At 45.8% G+C, this 21,007-nt stretch overlaps 1 protein-coding gene across 2 annotated transcripts; it reads right to left on the reverse strand.

The window, feature by feature from the left end:
- Nucleotides 1–474: 474 nt before the first annotated feature.
- On the reverse strand, nt 475–20,369 carry LOC128845777 (interferon lambda-3-like). Of its 2 annotated transcripts, XM_054044786.1 has the most exons (8): nt 20,282–20,336; nt 18,591–18,683; nt 12,470–12,597; nt 11,284–11,450; nt 10,765–10,842; nt 2,861–3,004; nt 2,543–2,620; nt 475–2,167 (listed from the first exon to the last, which is right to left on the reverse strand). In XM_054044786.1, exons 4-8 carry the CDS (start codon nt 11,443–11,445, stop codon nt 2,069–2,071), a joined length of 561 nt encoding a protein of 186 aa, XP_053900761.1. In that variant the 5' UTR covers nt 11,446–11,450; nt 12,470–12,597; nt 18,591–18,683; nt 20,282–20,336; the 3' UTR covers nt 475–2,068. The 2 variants fall into 2 exon arrangements, with proteins under 2 accessions (XP_053900761.1, XP_053900762.1); XM_054044787.1 differs by lacking the exon at nt 18,591–18,683 and having other exon boundaries at nt 20,282–20,369.
- Nucleotides 20,370–21,007: the final 638 nt, after the last annotated feature.

Raw genomic sequence — 21,007 nt, forward strand, 5'->3', positions numbered from 1 at the left:
GATAGAGTCAACGTTTGTAATGGCTCAGCCATTCCCAGTCCTTATTCAAACCGGAGTTGATTGTGTCTAGTTTGCATATCAATTCTAGCTCTGCAGTCTCTCTTTGGAGTCTGTTTTTGAAGTTTTTCTGTTGTAATATAGCCACCCGCAGGTCTGTCACTGAATGACCAGACAGGTTAAAGTGTTCTCCCACTGGTTTTTGAGTATTTTGATTCCTGATGTCAGATTTGTGTCCATTAATTCTTTTGCGTAGAGACTGTCCGGTTTGGCCAATGTACATGGCAGAGGGGCATTGCTGGCACATGATGGCATATATCACATTGGTAGATGTGCAGGTGAACGAGCCCCTGATGGTATGGCTGATGTGATTAGGTCCTATGATGATATGGAAAATGAAAGTACGGCAGGTGCATCTAGCTCCTAACCCTCTGCCCTCACCAGGGATTTCCAGGTGAGGGAACCTCTGCATGACATCATGACCAAATGATGCAAGGTTTCCCTGCCTAGAGTAGGCGAGTTCTGTTTCTAATCTTAGCATTGCCCAGCTTCCGGGTTTGCTGTGTTATTGTAACGATCCACTGAGCAGCCTTTTCATTCATTTTTTCCCCCGTCCTCAGGAGTGACTCTGCGAGTCATCACTGATCAGCGAAGGGTAGGAGGAGAGTGGTTTCAGCGGTCTCACAACTGGGCAGAAAGGGACTGTTCCCAGAAGTGAGCCTTCCCTTGCAGTCTCAATAACATCCAGGTTAACTATCCATGTTTGTGATTTACCTGGGAAGCAACGGCCTGGGGGAAGGAGAACCTGGGAAGCACTTTTGGCACTAGTCCAAGCGGTAGTCTGAGATCAGGGCCTGTCTGAGATCTGGGCCAGGGAGACTGAGAACCAGAAGCCTGAGACCTGGGCCAGGCTGCTTCTTACGGAATTGACAGTCACAGGAATTTAGTCTGGGCTCCCCAGGGAACATTTGTTTGGCTCTAATGGTAATGCCAAAAGGAAGGAGAAAGACAAGAGTCACATCTCTCTTTGGCCTTTTAGTTGCGTGTTTGGAAATGCAGTGAGGGTGAGCCAAAAGCAAGCAGCTTCGCAATGCAAAAGAGAGGCAGTGTGGCCTAGTGGCTACAGTGTAAGATCAGCTCTCAGGATTCTTGGCTCTGCCACTGGCCTGCTGAGTGATCTTGGACAAGTCACTTTGCCTCTCTGTGCCTTAGTTCCCCATCTGTGAAATCAGGAATAATGAGAATGACTTCCTTTGTAAAGCACTTTGGGATCTACTACTGCACAGCACTATATAGGAGCTGGGTTTTATTACTCCAGTGCACCCAATATTCTTGTTTACAAATTAAAAGACAGGAATGCCAAGGCCTGGGAAAACAATTGTATTTGTTCACAATTATAGATAAAAAGGCACCATCTTAGTAATAGATAAATACATAAAAATAAATAGCTGATCCATAATAAATAACGCTTTGGTTCCAGTCGGGAAGCCATAGAGATCAATTACTCTTCTCAGTTTTGTAATAATACGTAAAGCAGCAGGAAGATAAAAATACACTCTGTATAAATACATCTGTCGAGGATCTGTACAGTAAGAACTTCCAAAGTTCAATATTAATGCATTTCCTGAGGTTGTTTCTAAGAGATCCGAAGCCATGACTAGTGTGTAAATCCTAGAACGGAGTGTGTTTTTTATTAAAATTAAAGCTTATTAAATGTTTCCAATATTTTTGGTTATGTTACCTTGACTTTGAAAATGCTTTCATATAGGGCCAATACAATTACATCCAATAAATAATATCCCCAGAGGACCAAATCCCTGTGAAGTCTAAGGAGTCTAGAGTGCTGCACCAGCTGGAAATTGGAGCAACCTGGAGGCCAACTGTTGTGTAATTCTTTGGTATAAAAGGATGGAATCCGTTTGCTCGGGGATCTATGATCAGCAGCCAGAGGGAGAAGATGAATGTTCCTGGTTCACACACGACTTCTCCCAATATGTATGCGGTGCTCTCAGGCTAGGGACTCTCCAGTCTCTAAGTAGATGTGGACACGGGCACTGCAGAGACCAGATGGCTACAGACACAGCTCCATGTAGGCAGCGCATCTCAAGTCTTCGTTCAGCAGTCGGAAGAGATTGAGGATCACAGATGCTTCCAGGCAGCCAGTTGTTTCCTGGGAAATGAGAGAATATTTACAACAGGAAGTGTGAATGGGGCTAAATTAAAGCCACCACAGTATGCTGCATAATTAGGAGGCAAGTGCATATCTATAAGAAGCACAGAAGATGTGGAAAGAGGGTGAGTGCTGGAAACAGAGCAATGTGAATGCGGATTTCTGGAACCCAAGCAGATGCACATGCAAACTGCAGTTTAACTACTATCATTAAATGCCGCATAATTCAAACCATACATTAGCTGTTGCTGTAGTCTGTGACATCATTGCACAATGGATCCTGCCCTGGCCTCTGGGATGGAAACCTAGTAGGCGTGTTCCTTCTCTAATTTGTATGGAAGTTCACTTTCCTCATTGTCTCCAATGACTACTCACCGTCTCCTTGCTCTTATGGAAATTTTGGAGCCAATTGTTCAACCTCCTGGAGTGTCGATGAGAATGAGTTTGTCTGGTCTGAAAACAAAGTTGATACAGACTGGTTGGTGCCCAGAGATTTCAGCCGACAGTGGACCAAAGCCCTTTCTCTACAGGCGCAGAGCAGTTCTTGCCCGGACATAGTCTAGGCGGCTACCCTTGTGCATGTAATATCAACTACCCCTGCTTTCAATGTCCCATATACGGATGGGCCCAAAGCAAGAGCCACATGCAAGTATTTGCTGGCACTGAAAGAGAAATCTGGCACTGAATACTCACACAGTCCCTCAGGTCCCCTCTGATCTGTGTCAGGATTTCTAGCGGCCTTGAGAGCAGTTTGGACATACTGGGGTCCTCAACATTCTCCAGCACATTAATGGTAAAGTCCAGCTCGTTCTCTACCAGGATGACTCTATCGTGCACCTGGGGAGAGAAACTTGTAGGTAAGAGAGTTTCTGTGGGAGAAAGAGGCACAGCTGTGCAGATACAGGACTAGAAGTTCCCATGCGTACGGGCAGGCAGACTAGGTTGAAACAGGAGATTTTCCAAAACCACTCAGGGCTTTCTTGATTTGTCAATAAATGAAATATTAAAATCACTCCTGACTGGAAACAGCTTCATCTGCACATGTCTTTCTTGACACCAGTTTATAGCCAGTGAGAGGGCACCTGAACTGAAGGTGAGGGGTGACCCTTATTTACACCGAGAAAGAGCCACTGTCAGATCTGACATGCTCCTGACTAAATCAGTGACTACAAAGTCATAAACTCATAGACTCTAAGGTCAGAAGGGACCATTATGATCATCTAGTCTGGCCTCCCGCATGATGCGGGCCACAAAAGCTGACCCATACACTCCCAGAAGAATTGTCTCCCTTGACTGTAGGGACGCATAGCTCCCGAATCGCCAGCCCATGGGCGCGGCAAACTGCTCCCATGGCTACGAGGCAGGAGTGACCTTCAATCCAGCGTTTGTGTTTGGGAAACTTATTTGGCTGATTTGATTGTACCCTCGCAGCTGGTGTTCACGCGCTCAAGAGATGGGTTCGTTATCTTATGTGCATGTATACTGCCTGGCTTTTCTGTGCGCAAGAATGTAACCACTAAGAAGAGTTGTAAACAAAGTAAGGAGAGAAATAAAAACCCCAGGAAAAGTTTTCCTGGGAGGCTTTTTGCAAGAGGCTTGTAAAGCTCTCTGGCTACCAGCAAACCTGGCGTTCTGTTTCCTGCGTCGTCACCACAGCTGGTGACCCCGACGTGATGCCCCTCTACTCACCGGCTGGATACGCCGAGCGCGCCCGCGGCTGTTTGCCGCCCCTTATTCGTGAGTATGGGGGGGAAACTTTCCAGTGCCCAGAAGGAGCACGCAAGAGAGTTACAAAAGATTATAAGGCAGCGATCATGTGTCGTTGTCTCGGTCGCTCATATTGAGGACCTTCTAAGGGAAATAGATCGCCAGTGCCCCTGGTATCCGGACTGCGGGTCATTACAGCTTTTTGATTGGATACGGATTGGGATCACCTTGTATAGTGAACCCCGTGCCCCAGTTCAGCACCTGCTGCTCTGGCAGCGTTGTAAGGAGGCGCTGGAGGGGTTCGGCCCCGACGGCCTCAAGCCGGTCCCCCTTTTGCCCCCAGGTGATGGGCCACCCCCCTCCTGCCCGCAGCTGACCCTCCCTGCGCCGCCGCCCGTGGCGGCGCCCCCCTGCCTACCAGTCGGGCAGGGGGGCGCTGTCGCCGCAGCGGTGCGGCGAGTGCATGAGGCCGGTCTCTTGACCGACAAGGAATCCAAGTGTGGGTTCGAGGCGTTCCCGGTCTCTAGGCGGGATAATGGAAACGGGGGCCGAGTAGTGGCTCTCCCCTACTCGGTTCTGCACGAGCTCTGGGGGATCTTGAAAGGTGTGTCAAACAGTTATCACTTGCTCCCCCAAGATTGGAAAGACATGTGTCGCATGGTGCTGTCTCCCGCGCAATACGTTGTGTGGGACAGCGGGTACCAGCAAGAGGCGCTTGCGGCAGCAGCACAAGGTGGGGGGGCTTATCTTGCTGAGCAGTTATATGGCACAGGGCAGTTTTCGGGCATCCCCGAGCAGGCGGTGGGCACGCCCCAGGTAGCTTTTCCCATCATTGGCCAGTGTGCCCGTCGCGCGTTTCGCAGGGTCCCCGCTGCGAGTGAGTCCTCTAAGTCCTTCGACCTTGGCGGAGTTGCTGCAGGCGTGTACTGATGTAGGCACTCAAACCCATCAGATGGCCCTGCTGACAGCTGCCCTGCACAAGGGGCAGAAGCCTCAGGGGAACTGCTTTAACTGCCACCATCCATATTGATGATTAGGCGTACGGCCCTCCCCCCTCCGTTGGCTCACTGATGAGCCCGTATGGGTTGCGCAGTGGCCGCTTTTCCCCAGAATATGTGCAGTGTATATTGTAGCAGAGGTAAAGGAAATGCAAACCTACCAATATAGGTTGTGTTGTCTTGTTCAGATCACTGTGTGTTTGAAAGCAGGAGTTAGAAGTAAAAGGCAATCAAAAGACTGGGAAAGTTAATTGTGTCCCTTTTAAGTAAAAATCTTTAAGCTGTGGATAGCTTTGGATTTGGAAGCAAGCCAGAAAGCATTTGTATTAATGCAAGTTTCTAACTAATAAGGTAGAAGCCACTGAAATCTGGGCTGCCTATGAACAAATACAAGGAAACATTTTAAGCAATGACTGACTGCCCAAAAGGGGTAGACCTCTGTTCTTTTGTTTTTCAGATCATCAGAGAAAACGGATGCCAGCTGAACAGCATTCAATGTACCATGCATTTACTGGCACAATAGGGATTATTTTTGTGTTTTATGGCAAAAATTGTTGTTAAAATTTGCATACCAACAGTCTTTGGAAGCAAAGACATGGAAGGTTAACCCACTCCCCATATTGCCCATGGGATCCTTCTGGCTACCTCAGATTTCTAGCCAGAGGGCTGGGGAGGGAGGAAAGCAATTAGACACCTGAGGTTGTACCGAGTGAACTCCTCAAAAGTGGGTGTGCTTGTCCTGGTTTGTTGCTCCAAAGCTCTGTAATAAAGTTATTTTACTGGAAGGGTGTACATGGCATACATTGAATAATGAGACTAATGTACTGTATAAAGACAATGTGTATGTGTTCATTGTTGGAAAAAGGTGTATGAGTGAAGAATGGAAGTTTCCTTTGTAGGTTAAAAGAAGCCGAGAAAGGGAGAAGAGGAAAAAGCACAGAATGAGTTAACTGAGAGGAAAATACAGCTTGCAGGCTCATCCAAGGCCACAGCCAAAAGTTGGCTGACCCCCAAGACGGGGGGCGGGGGGGCTTAAATGTGCCCGAGCAACTATGAGATCTGCAAAACACTGCCAGGCATTAATGAAATGTGTTAGGTTTCTTTTCTCACAGATAAGAGAAGTGCTACCCAAAGATCCTAGCACCCCTGCCATTTATTAAAACCAGGAGACTGAGTCTATGTAAAGTCCATCAACGAAAGACTGCTTTGGCTCCATGCTGGAAAGGCTCTTTCCAAGTCCTGTTAACCACCAACACCGCTGTGAAGTGCCAAGGACTGACTGCCTGGACCCATGCTTTTCACTGCAAAAAGACCCCTCCACCTCGGGAGGACCTTTTGACTAATGATAAGCCTATTTCTCCTTCTAGCCCTGCTGTGCCTTCTGGACAGCAGGAAAAAGGAAAAAAAGACAAGGTGAAGTGCTAGTAACCTCTCCCTTGTCCACTGACAGACCTACTGTTGCTCTGAATTTTTCCAGAAAAAGCAAAACCATTACAGAGTGATGTGCTAGTAACCTCTCCCCTGTATGATGCTAAACCACACTGTTTCAGGAAAAGAGAAGAAGGAACACTTGCTTCAGGAATTCCTGACTACAAGAGACATTAAGAACTGACCCTGGTGAAGAAACAAAGAATTATACACTAGCAGGAAGAAACTTGTGGGACCCATGTTTGGGAACATGGTATTGATTGGATTTTGGGTTTTATTCTACAGGCTGCGCCCTGTGTTTTGGATAAGTCCTTCAGTATGTATTGCCTTCCCTAATTGGATTTTAAATGATAAGTACCAAAAGCACCTTGTTGCCATTGCCCCTGCCATCTCCTTTATTACACTATTACCCCTGTAACATATCCAAATACAGACAATGACCCAGAAGTTGCTAACAGAGATGGTATTGAATATCACTAAGGCTGGGAAGGCATTGCAGTGGGATCTAGCATGTTCAGGCTTGGCCCACTGCCCTTACAGACACATCAGGAGTACCATCTGATCTGTGGCCATGGAGACATACTTAGAGACTTTCTGGGTAAAAGTGCAAACGTTCTCAATGCTCCTTCCAAGCATATGGACCGGTTGAGGGGGTGTGGCCTTCCACATACCGAATCCTGCCGGGTCCATGGGGAGGATGCATGTGGGATTGAGTAATTCACCAAGACATCTGGGAAATTAGACTACCTGGTATGCCCAGTTAATTTTAGTCAGTGCTCCTGGGATTACACCTGACAGGACACTTACTTTTTCAAGTTAATGACAGCTGTGTGTATGTTAATGACACCACATTACAAGACATTTGGGTCCACCTGGCACAAGTATTAAATCAATCTGATTTCTGCCTGGCCGTTGCCCTGGACATGCAAGGTCTGTTAAGTACTTGCCTTGTTCCTGTCTGTAAACCACCCAGCAACATCTGGGGTGTGAGACAGTAGAAGAAATGTGTTGTTTTAAGCTTACTGATAATAGTTTTGCATGCAATAGCAAATTGATATGCTGAAATATTATGCTTAAGCCATCCGCCAGGACGTTTTTCCTCCTTGGTGGGATTATATCTAGTCATAGCTACTCTTAGAGTGGATAAAGACCCTTTTATAGTATGGGGTCTTAGTTTTGATGTTTGATGTTTTACTTTGCTGCTTTGTTTATGTATACCCAATCTAGTGGCATTGTGTATGCTACCCTGCGAGAGTGTTTTGTTTAAACACCGCATTTATAAAATAAAACAGGGGGGGATGTAGGGACGCATAGCTCCCGAATCGCCAGCCCATGGGCGCGGCAAACTGCTCCCATGGCTACGAGGCAGGAGTGACCTTCAATCCAGCGTTTGTGTTTGGGAAACTTATTTGGCTGATTTGATTGTACCCTCGCAGCTGGTGTTCACGCGCTCAAGAGATGGGTTCGTTATCTTATGTGCATGTATACTGCCTGGCTTTTCTATGCGCAGGAATGTAACCACTAAGAAGAGTTGTAAACAAAGCAAGGAGAGAAATAAAAACCCCAGGAAAAGTTTTCCTGGGAGGCTTTTTGCAAGAGGCTTGTAAAGCTCTCTGGCTACCAACAAACCTGGCGTTCTGTTTCCTGCGTCGTCACCACACTTGACTCAGCTATTGAAGTCCCCAAATCAAGATTTAAAGACTTCAAATCACTGAGAATCCTCCAGCAAGTGACCTCTGCCCCATGCTGCGCAGGAAGGCGAAAAACCTCCAGGGCCTCTGCCAATCTACCCTGGAGGAAAATTCCTTCCTGACCCCAAATATGGCGATCAGCTGAACCCCGAGCATGTGGGCAAGATTCTCCAGCCAGACCCTCCGGAAAAAGTTCTCTGTAGTAACTTTTAATATCCCATCATTGACCATTGTTGCTAATTACCAGCACGTTATGGCACGTTATTGACCTATTGACTAAAATCACATTATCCCATCAAACCATCCCCTCCATAAACTTATCAAGCTTCATCTTAAAGCCAGAGAGATCTTTCGCCCCCACTGTTTCCCTTGGAAGGCTGTTCCAAAACTTCACCCCTCTGATGGTTAGAAACCTTCGTCTAATTTCAAGCCTAAACTTCCCGACGGCCAGTTTATATCCATTCGTTCTCGTGTCCACATTAGTACTGAGCTGAAATAATTCCTCTCCTTCCCTGGTATTTATCCCTCTGATATATTTAAAGAGAGCAATCATATCCCCCCTCAGCCTTCTTTTGGTTAAGCTAAACAAACCGAGCTCCTCGAGTCTCCTTTTATACAACAGATTTTCCATTTCTCGGATCATCCTAGTGGCCCTTCTCTGTACCCGTTCCAGTTTGATTTCATCCTTTTTAAACATGGAAAACCAGAACTGCACACAGTACTCCAAATGAGGTCTCACCAATGCCTTGTATAACGGAACCAGCACCTCCTTATCCCTACTAGAAATACCTCGCCTAATGCATCCCAAGACTGCATTAGCTTTTTTCACGGCCACATCACATTGCCGACTCATGGTCATCTTGCGATCAACCAGGACTCCGAGGTCCTTCTCCTCTTCCGTTACTTCCAACTGATGCATCCCTAGCTTATAACTAAAATTCTTGTTATTAATCCCTAAATGCATAACCTTACACTTCTCACTATTAAATTTCATCCTATTACTATTACTCCAGTTTACAAGGTCATCCAAATCTCCCTGCAGGATATCCCGATCCTTCTCCGAATTGGCAATACCTCCCAACTTTGTGTCATCTGCAAACTTTATCAGCCCACTCCTACATTTGGTTCCGAGGTCAGTAATGAATAGATTAAATAAAATTGGACCCAAAACTGAACCTTGAGGAACTCCACTGGTAACCTCCCTCCAACCTGACAGTTCACCTTTTAGTACGACCCACTGCAGTCTCCCCTTTAACCAGTTCCTTATCCACCTCTGGACTTTCATATCGATCCCCATCTTTTCCAATTTAACCAATAATTCCTCATGTGGTACCGTATCAGACGCTTTACTGAAATCGAGGTATATTAGATCCACCGCATTTCCCTTGTCTAAAAAGTCTGTTACTTTCTCAAAGAAGGAGATCAGGTTGGTTTGGCACGATCTACCTTTCATAAAACCGTGTTGTAATTTGTCCCAATTGGCATTGTCCTCAAGGTCTTTAACTACTTTCTCCTTCAAAATTTTTTCCAAGACTTTGCATATTAGAGATGTTAAACTAACAGGCCTGTAGTTACCCGGGTCACTTTTTTTCCCTTTCTTGAAAATAGGAACCACATTAGCTATTCTCCAGTCAAAAGTTTACAGATTCATTAAAAATGATCGCTAACGGGCTTGCAATTTCTCGCGCCAGTTCCTTTAATATTCTTGGATGAAGATCTTCCGGTCCGCCCGATTTAGTCCCGTTAAGCTGTTTGAGTTTGGCTTCTACCTCGGATACGGTAATGTCAACCCCCACTCCTTTATTCCCATCCGTCTCGCTTCTACTATTCCTCAGCCTTTCATTAGCCTCATTAAATACTGATGCAAAATATTCGTTTAGATATTGTGCCATGCCTAGATTATCCGTAATCTCCACTCCATCTACAGTCTTAAGCGGTCCCACTTCTTCTTTCTTTGTTTTCTTCCTATTTATATGGCTATAAAAACTCTTACTATTGGTTTTAATTCCCCTCGCAAGATCCAACTCTACACAGCTTTTGGCTTTTCTCACTCCATCTCTACATGCTCTGACCTCAATAAGGTAGGTTTCTTTGCTGATCCCTCCCATCTTCCACTCCCTGTACGCTTTCTGTTTTTTCTTAATGACCCCTCTGAGACGCTTGCTCATCCATCTCGGTCTAAATCTCCTGCTCGCGAACCGTTTTCCCTTTCTTGGGATACAGGCCTCCGACAGCTCCTGCAACTTCAACTTGAAATAATCCCAGGTGCCTTCTGCCTTTAGATCCCTAAATATGTTAGTCCAATCCACTTCCCTAACTAGTCCCCTTAATTTATTAAAGTTAGCCCTTTTGAAATCATAAACCTTAGTCTCCGATTTAATTCTGTTAATCTTTCCATGGTCAATGGTCAAAGTGCCTTGTGTCAGATTAGCACAAGGGTAAGTGACATCAGATTCAGCGAGAAAGGGACACATGTTAGGAAGGAACCATCTGCTAGAATAGTGGTTCTCAAACATTTCTACTGGTGACCCCTTTCACACAGCAAGCCTCTGAGTGCGACCCCCCCTTATAAATTAAAAACCCTTTAAAATATATTTAACACCATTATAAATGCTGGCGGCAAATCAGGATTTGGGATGGAGGCTGACAGCTCGCGACCCCCCCCCCCCCATGTAATAACCTTGCAACCCCCTGAGGGGTCCCAAACCTCAGTTTGAGAACCCCTGTGCTAGCATGTGAACTTCTTGTGCCCCTTGGCTGAGATTTTTCGTACCGACAGCTCTTTGACTTCCCAGTTCTGGTGGAAAATCCTGGTGTTGCATTTTCGGTCTGACGACAGCATCATGTCCTCCTGGAGGCAGAAGGAAAGAACAGAGACCCATATTTATGTAGGAGCAGGAACAAACCTGTACTAGTTCTTCCCTCAGTTCTCTCCACACAATCCCAGTGGTGATGCAGGGAGATGAGATGCTGACATCAAATGTCTCCCTTGTACCTCTAGGGCTGGTATCCACAAGGGATATGACAGTGATATGCATGACCAAGTTTAAACTGTGCTTTGTCGTTCTCCTCCAGTGAGGAGAGGACCTGGGTTCAGCAGGCGCTGTGCTAGAGCCTGGTGCTGGCCAGCAGGGTGCTCGAGCTGGCAGAAAAATAAAATGAAATCCTTCTTGGTAGTTGGTTTTCAGCTTCTTCCCTGAGTGCAAAGGGACATGCAGAGCGGGCCCCTGTTCCGATGACAGCCTAGGGCTCACAGTGCTGTTATTGCCCACTGTGTGTTCTTCACACTTACAAATTTGTCCTTGGCTTTCTTGAAGGCCTCCAGTTCCCGAGGTGGCAGGGACTTGTATTTTGCAAGGTGGCATTTTGTCCTCTCAGTGCCTTTGGGAAAGGCCTCTGTAGTCATCGTCCAGATGGCTAGAGCAAAGAGAACTTTGTCGCCTACGTTCACCATTTTCCCTAAGGGAAACAGAACGGGAGAGATACATCACTGACATGCCAGCGAGTTGGACGCCGTCTCATAAGCTAGGTCTGCACTGGAGACAAACCTAGCTCTAAATTTTTTTTTTTACTGTTTCTTCAAACATGGTTAAATCTACTGCAGGAGGCAGCTGGTGACACAGAATCAGTGAAATGCCCAGCTCTGAGCTGTGGCTTCCTATAGGGGACTGGGAAGTAAAACAATTGTTACCATTTCTCAAGCCTTCCTCAAGCCAACCAGCTAATTTGATCAGCTGTGAAATGAATGAAATGAAACAGCTGGCGAAAGTGATGTTTTCTTCTTTTTCTTAAAACTAACTTATTGACATTCAGCAGAATTATCTGTTCTTTTCAAACCACCCTTCAGACTTCAGCTGTTATAAATACTTGCTCACTATGTAGTCAAACAATAAAGTATCTAGTAGGTGCAGCAGGGTACATCATCCTACAGCATTTGTTACAAATTTATCCTGCTTCTTTTAGTATAGCAAAGTACGAGCGAATCCTAATTTTACGCAAATATATACCTGCCACTTGCAAAATAGTTCTGATAAATAATTTTCAGGCTACTGACTCTTTTTGTCTGATAGAAATTTGATAGTCGTATTTTCTTGCTGGTCTCCTATGTCACGACATTGTTTCTTCTCCATAATTTGATGACTGAACTATTTTTAATCCATGCACATTTTTGTATGAAATATCAGTTGTGAAACTTTTGGGGAAGGCAAACCCTTTTTCCAAGTACCCAACAATTCTCCAGATACAAAACTAAAACACCCTACAAATCATACCAACTTGAACTCTGATTTTCTCCGGAAAATATTCATGAATCAGAGGGTTTTTTTGTTTAAATAGTCAGCCATTAATAATACATTACAGGTGTAACGCACTTTGCTTGTACAACATATATTCCTTGCTGTCTACCATAGAGCACAATATAATCACTCGGTAAAGAACAATTGTGTGGTAAGGAGAGGCTCCAGGCTAGTCACTCTTACCTTGCCGTGTATTTGCTGGGATGTTGCTTTAGTTGCCTCTTGTGTCTCAGGGCTGCTTTGCCACTCTCTTGGCTCTGGATGTGGTTTTTCTTCTCCATGGCTCTTGCTTTTATACCAAAAGGCTCTTTCTGGTTAAGAAAAATAACATGAAACCACATTTTGCTTTAGTCTAGGGCAGAAAAACCCAGCTCTGCTGTCACCCAGCAAAGAGCAGCAAAGTGTTTGGAAAGGGAAAGCGAGGCAGGTATCACACCTGAGCTCAGAGCTCTGAGGGATTTCCAGGTGATGAAAACACTGTGATGTCACAAGTGAATTATGCAAGAGTTCCCTGCCTAGAGTAGGTATGTATGTAGACTTGGCCTTTGCTGAATTGCTAAGCCAGAAGAATCTCAGCCCCTTTTGTTTTTAAAGTCCTTTTCCTTGCAGATATAGCCTCAAAAATGTAAAACGATCAGGAACTTTCTTACCAATCTCCTGCAGATCTCAGGTTACTTACAGCAAACCAGGGCTTGCCTTTAATGTCTAGATACACCATAGATGTGCACTGAGGACTACAGTTAAGCCCGACATGCAGGAATTTCGAGCTGGGTGGATATTCGTTTGTCCATCCCATTTGTTTTACTTTTCACCAAAAAGCCAAGGACATATGGTCCCTTTGGAGAACTTCTGTACTCTTACATTACCAGTTAGCTGCAGTAGCATTTATTCCACTCGTTCACCGAGGCCCCAGTCAGGATCAGGGCCTCATTAGATAAGCATCGTACACATAAAATACAGGCAGTCCCCTAGATACGTTTACAGTCTAAATGGAGCCTTGTCACAATGGGGTTGTAGAACACAAGCGAGGGGGAGAGACAAGGACGGCAGTAATAGGAGCAAAGCTTTGCCCGGATTAATGAAGAGTACATGTGCTATTGTCTCCTTTCCTAGGTACAGCTCTTTGCAGTCCTCCCCTCCCCCCACCTGCCACCCTAGGCCTCACGCTGTACTCGTGTTATGATCTGTTTCCTGTCTTTTGTTCTGATCTTTTTGCTGTATTCAATGGCTGTTGTCTCCTTGCCTCGGTCAAGGCTGAGCTCCATTATTCAGACAGACTCTGAGGAATACAGCCAGACAACTTTTAAAGTAACAGATCTCGTGCTCCCTTTCCTCATTTAAACGCTATCCAAACGGGTCTCTGAAATAACAAAGCTACACCACATAAAATAAATATTTTTTAAAAGTTGTTTCACCTTTGCTTTTCTGGCAGTACGTAGAATGATACAACTTTCAAGTGTCAACCAGTCCTGACTGTGATTTCTTAATTGATACAATTATACCAATACAACAAAGTGTGGATGCAGTTATCTCAGCATAACGGTGCCTGATACCAGTATCGTTATGTCTCTTTCTGTACAGGCAGAGCTATTGCCGGTATAAAGCATCTGCATTCCTTTTGGGGGGCTGAGAGGAACAGTAAGGGAGGTTGTACTCTTTAACCATGCCAATATACCGCTAGAGTCAAAGAAGTACAATGTACTAGTTGTGGAAAAACTTTCATAGAATCACAGAATATCAGGGTTGGAAGGGACCTCAAGAGGTCATCTAGTCCAACCCCCTGCTCAAAGCAGGACCAATTCCCAACTAAATCATCCCAGCCAGGGCTTTGTCAAGCCGGGCCTTAAAAACCTGCAAGGAAGGAGACTCCACCACCTCCCTAGGTAACGCATTCCAGTACTTCACCACCCTCCTAGTGAAATAGTGTTTCCTAATATCCAACCTGGACCTCCCCCACTGCAACTTGAGACCATTGCGCCTTGTTCTGTCATCTGCCACCAATGAGAACAGCCGAGCTCCATCTTCTTTGGAACCCCCCTTCAGGTAGTTGAAGGCTGCTATCAAATGCCCCCTCATTCTTCTCTTCTGGAGACTAAACAATCCCAGTTCCCTCAGCCTCTCCTCATAAATCATGTGCTCCAGACCCCTAATCATTTTTGTTGCCCTCCGCTAGACTCTTTCCAATTTTTCCACATCCTTCTTGAAGTGTGGGGCCCAAAACTGGACACAGTATTCCAGATGAGGCCTCACCAATGTCGAATAAAGGGGAACGATCACGTTCCTCGATCTGCTGGCAATGCCTCTACTTATATAGCCCAAAATGCCGTTAGCCTTCTTGGCAACAAGAGCACACTGTTGACTCATATCCAGCTTCTCGTCCACTGTGACCCCTAGGTCCTTTTCTGCAGAACTGCTACCTAGCCATTCGGTCCCTAGTCTGTAGCAGTGCAAGGGATTCTTCCGTCTTAAGTGCAGGACTCTGCACTTATCCTTGTTGAACCTCATCAGGTTTTTTTTGGCCCAATCCTCTAATTTGTCTAGGTCCCTCTGTATCCGATCCCTACCCTCTAGTGTATCTACCATGCCTCCTAGTTTAGTATCATCTGCAAACTTGCTGAGAGTGCAGTCCACACCATCGTCCAGATCATTAATAAAGATATTAAACAAAACCGGCCCCAGGACCGACCCTTGGGGCACTCCGCTTGAAACCGGCTGCCAACTGGACATGGAGCCATTGATCACTACCCGTTGAGCCCGACGATCTAGCCAGCTTTCTATCCACCTTACAGTCCATTCATCCAGCCCATACTTCTTTAACTTGGTGACAAGAATACTGTGGGAAACTGTATCAAAAGCTTTGCTAAAGTCAAGGAATAACACATACACTGCTTTCCCCTCATCCACAGAGCCAGTTATCTCATCATAGAAGGCAATTAGGTTAGTCAGGCATGACTTCCCCTTGGTGAATCCATGCTGACTGTTCCTGATCACTTTCCTCTCCTCTAAGTGTTTCATAAATGATTCCTTGAGGACCTGTTCCATCATTTTTCTAGGGACTGAGGTGAGGCTGGCTGGCCTGTAGTTCCCCGGATCCTCCTTCTTCCCTTTTTTAAAGATGGGCACTACATTAGCCTTTTTCCAGTCATCTGGGACCTCCCCCGATCGCCATGAGTTTTCAAAAATAATGGCTAATGGCTCTGCAATCTCATCTGCCAACTCCTTTAGCACCGTTGGATGCAGCGTATCCGGCCCCATGGACTTGTGCATGTCCAGTTTTTCTAAATAGTCCCGAACCACTTCTTTCTCCACAGAGGGCTGGTCACCTTCTCCCCATATTGTGCTGCCCAGTGCAGCAGTCTGGGAACTGACCTTGTTCGTGAAGACAGAGGCAAAAAAAGCATTGAGTACATTAGCTTTTTCCACATCCTCAGTCACTAGGTTGCCTCCCTCATTCAGTAAGGGGCCCACACTTTCCTTGACTTTCTTCTTGTTGCTAACATACCTGAAGAAACCCTTCTTGTTACTCTTAACATCTCTTGCTAGCTGCAACTCCAAGTGTGATTTGGCCTTCCTGATTTCACTCCTGCATGCCTGAGCAATAGTTTTATACTCCTCCCTGGTCATTTGTCCAATCTTCCACTTCTTTGATTTCAGGGGCTTGCATTTCACTAGAGCAAAGGGCTCTAGAAACACATGAAAAAGGCAGCTCACTCCTTTCTAGGAAACAGACCCTTGAATGACTACACTCAGGTTTTGGAAGGTAGAAAAACCCTTTGATTCACCTTTGAAGTCTGCCAGTACTTACTCAGACAAAACACCCATTAACTTCAGTAGTATTCAGCCTATGAAAGCACTGCAGACCCAAAGCTAACCAGCTTCCCATGCCTAACTCTTTCAATAGTGGGATTTGATGATTTTTTAAACTAACAATTTGTTAAGAAGATTTCACTCCCTTCCTCTTGCTGGCCTGTACGTTTCATTGCCTTTCCAGCAACTTCCTTTTATTAGCCCTGATTCCTGTTCACCTTCTATGCATTATTCTATCTCTCTACTGACAGGTTCTGTTAAGCATAAGCAGGTAACTGGCAGGCATAGTTATCAGTTATGTCGACACAGGTGTTTAAATTCCTGGTGCTACCTGTGCCATTGAAGGATGTGCATGATCTGCACACAACATTTCTAATGAATAAAAGGAAAGCTGTGTGTATTTGTGCGGCTTGCCACATGCAAAGCAAACCAGAACATGCATTAGATCAGGGCTTCTTATTCAGAGTAACAGGAAAATCCACAACTATATGGAAACAATTCTTAGCCCAAATAATTGATAGATAACTGGGTTCAGTCAGTGGGACCCTTTTAGGTAGCTGACAAAAGAGAGATGTTTCCTGGTGTATGAAAAGCGGCTTTCTGACACCACTAAAGTAAACTGTAGGGGACACAATTAGCAGGCCATACACTACACTGAATCAAATTCTACTGCATGTATGAACTCAGGACTCTGTGACATGTGCCTTGCTGAGATAAGGTTAGGAGCTAATGAAACAAAACTGAAACTGGTTGAGTTACATCAACATATTGCTTCCGAACTCCAGCTACGCAGGCGACCTATTCAAGAAGGAGAAATGGATTAATGGGATTCAAGAGGTGAAATGTCCAAAAGAAATTTTTAACCCATTTAGATGCAGCTATTATTTCACAAGAGTTTTTAAAAGAACTTTTCAGGTGTGTTGTTTAATTATTCAGGATTGTTAATTGCCTATTGTGGCTATGATAGAGTTAGAAGTAACTAGCAATAATAGTACCTAGCTCTGATCTAGCTGTTTCATCTTTGGATCTCAAAGCGCTATACGAAGGAGGCGAGTATCATCACCGTGTTACCGATGGGGAAACTGAGGTTCAGTGAAGGAATTGATGTGGCCAGGGTTGCCCAGCAACTCACTGGCAGAGCTGGGAATTAACCCACACCTCCTGCGTTCTACGTCAGTTCCCTCGCCACTAGGTGACACATGGTAGATGCATGCAGCTGTGTAGGAACGGGGCGGGGGCAGAGAAGAATACTTCCATTTTAAGATCACTATAGAACCCTAATACTTTCCATTGAGGGAAAAATTCTGCTCATCTTATGCGAGTCACATTGAAGTCTAGTTGTATGTGTCAGGCAAACAGGATCTGACCCTATGTCTGGAAAGCATGTTTGGAGAGAGCCGTTACGGGACTTTAAGGGCTTTGCAGCAGAAAGACAGAAAGCTGATAGGGATAATGCAAGCACCCCTAACCCTCCAATCATAATGCCTCTATATAAATCCATGGTCCACCCACATCTTGAATACTGCATGCAGATCTGGTCACCACATCTCTAAAACATATATTGGAACTGGAAAAAGTACAGAAAAGGGCAACAAAAATGATTAGGGGTGTGAAACAATTTCCATCTGAGGAGAAATTAAAAAGACTGGGACCTTTCAGCTTGGAAAAGAGATGACTTGGGGGGGGATATGATAGAAATCTATAAAATCATGACTGGTGTGGAGAAAGTAGAAAGTTTTATTTACTTCTTCTCATAACACAAGAACTAGGGGTCACCAAATGAAATAAATAGGCAACAGGTTTAAAACAATCAAAAGGAAGTATTTTTTCACACAATGCACAGTCAACCTGTGGAACTCTTTGCCAGAGGATGTTGTGAAGGCCAAGACTATAACAGAGTTTAAAAAAAGAACTAGACAAGTTCATAAAGGATAGATCCGGCAATGCGTTTAGCCAGGATAGGCCGGCATGGTGTTCCTAGCCTCTGTTTGCCAGAAGCTGGGAATGGGTGACCTGGGACAAATCACTTGATGATTACCTGTTCTGTTAATTCCCTCTGAAGCACCGGCAGTGGCCACAGTCGGAAGACGGGATACTGGGCTAGATGGACCTTTGGTCTGACCCAGTCTGGCTGATCTTATGTTCTTAACACGGGAAATAAATGACCTGAGCATTGTTCTGTGTCTGTACCGCTCTAGCGCAAAGGGGTCCTGGTCCACTGTCAGGGCCAGGTCATGGGCAGCCAGACCTAGTGGTCAGAGCCAAGCAGTAATTATTGTACCTCTGACTTCAGTGGCAGCTGGATCAGCCCCTAAACCAGGAGACTGTCTGCTCAAGAACTAGAAGGGCAAGTTGACGGAAAATTATAGGCAGGTGGGTAATAAGCAAAGTGTTGTGCAGATAACCAGGAGGAAGAGTGCATAAATAATTAGCTATGCAAGGTGCTAGGCAGAGTTATTGTAAATGGATGAGATTTCTCGGTGTGCATTTCACTGACCTATATCTCATTTGCATGCATTGTACTGCATCTTCTCACATGTGTTGGCAAAACCAAGATTAGCTGGGGAACATTCGGTGAGTTGGAGTTCACCTTGTCAGAAAGATAAGATGGAAACAATCAATGTCATCTTTCATTTCTGAGTACAAACACCCTGGAAGTAAAGCCGAGACAAAGTAATAGCAGAAGTCCAAATTTCTCCTCTAGGGTATGCATTTCTTAATAGTTGGCTGTGTTGCTAAGAAACAGCTGAAATGAGCTGACTTTCATCTCCTAGCTGATTTCCACTATTACGACTCAGCGTCTCATCAGCGAGGCTCTGAATTCACAGACCCTATTGAATTATGGTTGATTGGGCTGTAATAACTCTGAGGACAGTTTTGAGTTCTAATTCTCATCTAATCTTCTCATTAACTAGAAGCTGCAGTTAATTCATTGTATTGAGATCAAAATATAGCACGGTTACCAGAGTTTCAAAGCAACGTCCTTTTCACAGCACCATTATGTCTGTTACCTCCTGAAGTCACACATTTTCCTTATCTTGGGTCAAACGCTGGCTATTTTACACATGGTGCAGGGGCAGCCAGAATAGCCCCTCTGAGATCCATAGAGAGGCCCATGGAGAGCCTGTGTTAGGGTGACCAGATCAGCAGTCCAAACATCGGTCGGGACACGGGACACGGGACAAAGAAGCAAAAATCGGGACAGTCCCGATAAAATTGGGACGTCTGGTCACCCTAGCCTGTGTTGATTGTGTGGATTTTAGTTGGGCCACCGTAGCTCTGCCCCTTTGCTGACCACACTAAAATGCAAAGCAGTCAGTGCTCCATAAGCCTCCATTTGGATCTGAGAGAGGCCATCTCACACAGAATCACTATGGGGGCCTGCTCAACTGAGATCAAGCCCATCTTCCAGCAGCTACAAGACCTCCCCTGCTCCGGGGATCACGCTTCTTCCTGGATGATGTAATGTACACACCTGGCTGGGAGAATTTGGGGCAAAATACAGTTGTGAAAATTACTCTCAGGAACGACTTCTGCTCCTGGTGTCTGAGCCTCCTGCTTCTTGTGTTGACTGTGCTGGAGGGGAGCTGTTATTCCTTTTGAGACATCAGCAGACAGAGAATGCCTTCCATCCTTTCCATTTACTAGGAGTGGGGGCCCCACCAGACACCCAAGGCCCAATCCTTGGCCCGCGTTCTCCACCGCATGGAAGCTGCTGGGTTCCCAATAGCCAAGGAAGCATCAATATCATCCCAGGGTCGGTTTCAGGCTCTTTCCTCAGGGCATAATGTATTGGCTAACCAGAAGTGTTGTCAAAAATGTCATCACAAAGTAGATCCTCAGCCCAACATGGGCTACAGTTTCCGGAGACGGTCCCCTCACCTCGTTCTCCCCACCCCCTTGTCCTGAGCCTTGGATTCCTACAAGAGCCAGACAGGCTTGCTTTCCCTTGCTCCTGCAGTCAACTAATCTGCTAATTAGTCACAGGTGGGGACCATCTCCCCTAGAGGGGCCAATCCCCATGTGATAGGTTAATAAGGAATGAAAGTTTCACAGACAAGTATTTAGGCACCTCTTCCTACAAAGTTACTGGCCCCTGCCATGCAGATCTGTGATTCTCACATGTATTTTCTTTGATGAAAGTGCATTCAGAAATGCCCCAAACATACTGAAGGAATAACACTTTACCATGTCCAGTAGTGAAGTCTTTGGAAGAACGTTGGGTACTTAGGGAATATGCCAGGGTAAAGGGTACATGATCTGCAAAACAACAGAGTACATTTGTAAGCAGGGCCGGCCCTAGCTTTTTTGCCACCCCAAGCAAAATTAAAAAACGGCAGCCGTGGTGGATGTTCAAGGCAGATTGCAGGGGGGTGAAAGGCACCCGCCCGCTCCCTCCTCCCGTGGGCAGCCAGGCGCTGCAACCCACTCTCAGCCAGGCGAGAGGGGCTGCCCCATCCAGCCTTCGGGTGTCTCTCCCAGCCGGGCAGGCAGAGCCCCCGGGGGCTGCAGGAGGTGCTGGCTCAGCCGCTCCTTTAAAGGCGGCTCGGCCGGGCTGGGCTCAGAGCGGCATGGGAGGTGGAGGCTGGTGCAGATGGCGGGGAGTGGCGAGTCCTGGGGAGCCCGGCATCATGGTGAGCGGCCGGAATGCCACCCCTTACAACGTGCCGCCCCAGGCACGTGCTTTCTTGTCTGGTGCCTGGAGTCAGCCCTGTTTGTAAGCATCTTTTTGGGAGTCAATACACTCCCTTTTCACTGTTCTCAAAACAACTGCAAGAAACTTCCTCACCTTAATTTCTGGAAATGAAGGTGGTATCTCTGAACATACAGCTCATGAAAGAGACCTCCAGAGAACAGGGAGACTTATTACTTATACAAATTTTACTCCAAGGAACGTTAGATATTGTAGATATA

The sequence above is a fragment of the Malaclemys terrapin genome, chromosome 11, assembly GCF_027887155.1.
Source record: "Malaclemys terrapin pileata isolate rMalTer1 chromosome 11, rMalTer1.hap1, whole genome shotgun sequence".
In the NCBI taxonomy this organism is placed as follows: Eukaryota; Metazoa; Chordata; order Testudines; family Emydidae; genus Malaclemys; species Malaclemys terrapin.